Here is a 4,403-nt window from a genome sequence, read left to right as displayed (position 1 = left end):
AGGCCGCCGCCTCGGATCCCGAGCCCCCACCGGAGAAGCCGCCAGCCAAGCCCACCCGCGAAGGGGAAGCTCGTCGTGCCGCCGCCTCGGTCATGGCAAACCCCGCGCGGATATCCTCCATCTAGCAACCGCGGGGGGAGCCGAGAGCTCAGATCCCCGCTGCCCCCTTCACCGGCGTCGTGAGCACAGCCCAGCGGCGTCTCTGGGGGCGGCGAGGCTAGGGAGAGAGAGGGAGGGGGTGGCGGCGGCGCAGGGCTAGGGTTTCGCCACCCCGGTCGCCTGGAGGAGGCGACGCGAGGGGCGAAACGGTTTTGTCACTTGATACACCCTTTTTTCTCTTCGAGGAGCGGTCATCTTTGGCAGTGGATAAGTTTCAGTTAGAGGAGGTGTGGGTTAGAGTTCCCGTATATTAATATTAATATAAGTTACGATGTGATTACTTGGCTTTGTTTGCGTTGGGCTCTTTTATCGGGAAAATAAAATAAGTATACATGTTTTTTAATAGAGAGCATGTGCTGATTTGGATGTTGGTTGAGATGACGAGTCTGGCACATATTGCTGAAGGCACTGACCATACTTATGATGGCGAGGCTTTTGGGATTATTTGTGAGGTAGAAGGGGTTGTGGTTTCTACAACTAATGATGTTCCTGTGCAAGAGGCCAATCCCGATTAAGATGATAAACCTCAAGAGGAGGGACATAAGGATGGTACTGATCAAGTAGGGAAGGGACCAAAAAATAATGAAGTGCCTAAGTCGAAATCAGTGGAAAAGGGTAATGCAACACAAGATGGGAAACAAGCTAACAGAGCATGGATACTGTCACCAAGTTAAAGACACGGATCCTGTGGGGGTTTGTGCTTTTCTTTGGACTATTTGGAATTGCAGGAATGATTTGGTTTTTAACGACACTAAAAATGTTAATTTTTGCAAGTTGTTCATACGACCTCACACTGGAGGTACATATGACATTTTCTTCTCTCGGAAGCGCAGTGGGAGTCTATGGATAATGGATGCAGCTGTCAGGAGATGGGTGCACATGCTATGTACACCTAGGTTGGTTGGTGGTAATGCTAACATATTATATGTTGCTTAAACGCTATATGTGTTTTAATCTTTCGTTGGCTTATCTTTTGTTGCCACTTCGAGCGATCCATGAATTGTAAATTTTGATCCTTAAGATTTCGCAATAAAAGGGTTGTTTATGCACCAATTGATGCAGAGGCTGGGGTTTCATTCCACTTTTCCAAGAAAAAAAGAGAGCTGAAAACAGACTAACTTGCCATGAGTAGGGCCATAAGAGAAAACAAGAGCGAATTATAATGCCAATCTACTCTTTAGAGCGGGATTTATCTTTCATGCTCTCTTGGCGTATGTTACATTTTTTGTTAAGAAATTATAGCATGCTTGATTTTATTACAATACTAAATATGTATTGTCTTAGGCTTATACACCTAATAAAAACTTTTTAGCAGTGTTGTCCTACGCTTATACACCAAATATGTGTTTTGATGGTAATGAGGATAACATATTTTCAGAAACATGCAAAAGTGCAACAGAATGCTACAAATATATAACTCTAGAGATTTCGTGTTTGAAATTCATCGCCTATGATTGATAAGGTACAAAACATATGGAGCTTGAAAGTAATGTTCTACTAGCATGAAGATAAGCTGAAGCTGTCAATCAGGGAGAGGCCTCGGCCTTCAATTTAATTGGTTTGTTAGCAAGTCTTTTAGCCTTTTCAATCCTTTGCAACAGTCAAGCCTTAACTACTTGCTTCCTGAAAGCTACATTCTAACTGCCTTGTTCATGAATGCATGAGCTCATGCAAAGGCAATTGCATTATTCATGTATATCCACTTGTATCAATTCCAAAAAGTAGCTTGCTTAATTGTATCCTTTTTCGCTCCCCTTATTTCTATAAACCTCGAATTTATTTCTATGCAGAACGAGAACTCTGAAAAGAATTCCTTGTGGAAAAGGAAAAAAAAACGCAGTATTCTTTCTTCATTGTATGCATTGGCATTTGGCATGCGAAGTCGTGGGTATATATATATCAATTGAAACTTTTGGTAAACTGAGCCACTCATAGATGGTAAGGTAGCTATATATGATGAACACAAGTGAGTAGGTACTAGGTAGATAGCCCGTTTGATCATGATGATATGCCAGTGCACCAGCCGGTATGGAAACAACAAACACTTTATATTATCGAACACGTACATGTGACACCAAAGCGAGGGCAATGTCAGTATTCAAAAAGATGGGCGGCCTCACCACGAATTTAGAACTTATGAAACAGAAGAATTTTAGAGAACTCAAAAAACTTTAGCCAGATCCCTGGACACTCCCATCGTGTAATTAGGCATTTTTAAGTACTAATAATGTTGGTATTTGGTATTACATCGCCTCTTTGCTATGCAGCGTATGCATCAATGAGGGTTCCGTTGATATACAGTAGATCCCATCCTTTTTTTTTCGAAATGGGGGCTGAGCCCGACCTCTGCATCAATTGATGCACGCAGCCCTAGTAGATCCCATCCTTTAATTAGGTAGATTCTTCTTTTATTTGGTTATAAGATATATCTAATTATTTTGTTTTTTTATTAGGACACAAAGCGAGTGACTTTTACCGAGCTCCATCGATCTATATTTTCTATCACAATTTGGAAGCTGCTAGGTGAAACAAAACTTTTTCTTTTGAGGGCTAGGTGAAAGAAAACTAGGACGACAAATAAACAAGGAGGCGGCAACAGCAGCTGTGATAGTATTCACATATATTATATTTTGTGAAATAAAATATCCACAGTATCTATCACCACACTGTATGTTCTTGGTCAATTATCCCACAGACAATGCATGCATGTCTGTACAGTGTAAATCACACACATGCTCAACTAAAATTTTGGAACGCAGAAGTTTCACAGAAACTTCGAAGGAATTACAGGAAGCAGTATCCCAATTCAGACGAGATTCGGAAAATGTTGCGTTCCAAACACACGGCCTTATAAGTCTCGAATTAGTTAACCCTGGTAATTCAGCAACATGGACAATGGAACCAAACAAAGCCCCTTGTCCTTGAGCTCTGCACATGGAGCTATACCCTTCTGGCTCTGATCAAGAAATCTCACTCCTTTCATCATTTCACCTGCATCTTCATAATCCATCCCCTCTCTTCCGTGATCATATCCAATCCCAACCCCCTTTAATGTAAGAAAAACAAGAAAAAAAGAGATTAAATACAAATTATTTACTGCTAGGTAAGTAAAAGATTCATTGAAATAAAAACAGGTGTATACATAACTTGTACACCATCTGAAGAACACGCCAATCAATTAAGGAATTATAAACTGAGTTACCTTGGCGAGGTCCCTAACATTGCACCTCCTTTTAGGGCTGAATTCCAGCTGTGACAAAGCACTGACCTTGAAAAGGACAAATCAAAACAGGCAAAATTCAGATCAACCATGTATACTTCTCTAGTTTTGATAACGAAAGTGAAGCCTATTGTAGCTATACCATACCTTAGGGCTATTTACAGGAGAGCTTGCAGTGTCCTCCAAGGAATCATCATGATCCAGTGCCTTGAAGACTTTCTTCTTGAGCTTCTTCAGCCCCTTGTACCTGTCCGTGAACGCCGCGGGAGCGAGGGAGGCGGCGTCGGAGATCATAGAGCTCTCCTCCTCGTCCACCACCTCCTCCCCCTGATCATAAGTGCAATATGAAGCTTCTTGCCTCTTCTTCTCCTCCTCGGACATCATGAAATCAACAAAGTAACCGGTCCAAGAACTTTCCTCTGGTTGAGCCTCCGCTTCACTGCAGCTGAGGTCACTCTTGAAAGACGAGCTGCTAACTAAATCATCCATGGCTTGATGTGTTCAGGGTGAAGCAGAAGAAAAAGCTGAACTGCAAGTTTTGCTTTTATGAATGAAGGAGGAATAGCTTTGCAAAGAGAGAGAGACAGCCTGCTTATATACACACGAGAGAGAGAGAGAGAGAGAGAGAGAGAGAGAGAGAGAGAGAGAGAGAGAGAGAGAGAGAGAGAGAGAGGCTGCATGACATCACGGGGAGGGGAAAGCGAGAGGTGGTTGGGGCGTTCAAATCAACAGTCAGATGGTACTATTTCCGTTACACGGAGACGAAGAATATTTCACACTTGCATTGGTTTCAGAAGCTGGCCGACCCAATCAATAACCTCTCTATCGTCCGTAGCAGCATTCACTGTTTTATTAGACCAGCTAAATAGCAGTATTCACTGTTTTCTTAGACCAGCTAAAAATAATTAAATCATAATATCACGTTGGGTCGGCATCCGATTTAACTCCAAAGCTTGGTTGAGCTCCGCCTTAGCTGGAGTCGAGCCTCCGCTGTCATGCTCGGCCTACATTGCTCCTTGCCTCC

At 42.7% G+C, this 4,403-nt stretch overlaps 1 protein-coding gene across 1 annotated transcript; it reads right to left on the bottom strand.

Annotated features, from left to right (window-relative positions):
• Window positions 1-2,764: 2,764 nt before the first annotated feature.
• LOC124677270 (vascular-related unknown protein 1-like) lies at window positions 2,765-3,925 on the bottom strand. The gene is made up of 3 exons (XM_047213275.1): window positions 3,527-3,925; window positions 3,362-3,427; window positions 2,765-3,205 (listed from the first exon to the last, which is right to left on the bottom strand). The coding sequence occupies exons 1-3, from the start codon at window positions 3,866-3,868 to the stop codon at window positions 3,026-3,028; spliced, it is 588 nt and encodes a 195-aa protein (XP_047069231.1). The 5' UTR covers window positions 3,869-3,925; the 3' UTR covers window positions 2,765-3,025.
• Window positions 3,926-4,403: the final 478 nt, after the last annotated feature.

The sequence above is a fragment of the Lolium rigidum genome, chromosome 7, assembly GCF_022539505.1.
Source record: "Lolium rigidum isolate FL_2022 chromosome 7, APGP_CSIRO_Lrig_0.1, whole genome shotgun sequence".
In the NCBI taxonomy this organism is placed as follows: domain Eukaryota; kingdom Viridiplantae; phylum Streptophyta; class Magnoliopsida; order Poales; family Poaceae; genus Lolium; species Lolium rigidum.
The sequence above is the reverse complement of the archived record's forward strand: the minus strand, read 5'-3'. Positions and strand labels throughout refer to the sequence as shown.

Bases quoted from the DNA above. Each gene is read 5' to 3' on its own strand.
- LOC124677270 (XM_047213275.1), bottom strand. From the start codon at position 3,868: ATGGATGATTTAGTTAGCAGCTCGTCTTTCAAGAGTGACCTCAGCTGC. The intron at 3,428-3,526 runs GTATGGTATAGC...GTCCTTTTCAAG, and splicing joins CTCCTGTAAATAGCCCTAAG to GTCAGTGCTTTGTCACAGCT. The intron at 3,206-3,361 runs GTAACTCAGTTT...CTTACATTAAAG, and splicing joins ATGTTAGGGACCTCGCCAAG to GGGGTTGGGATTGGATATGA.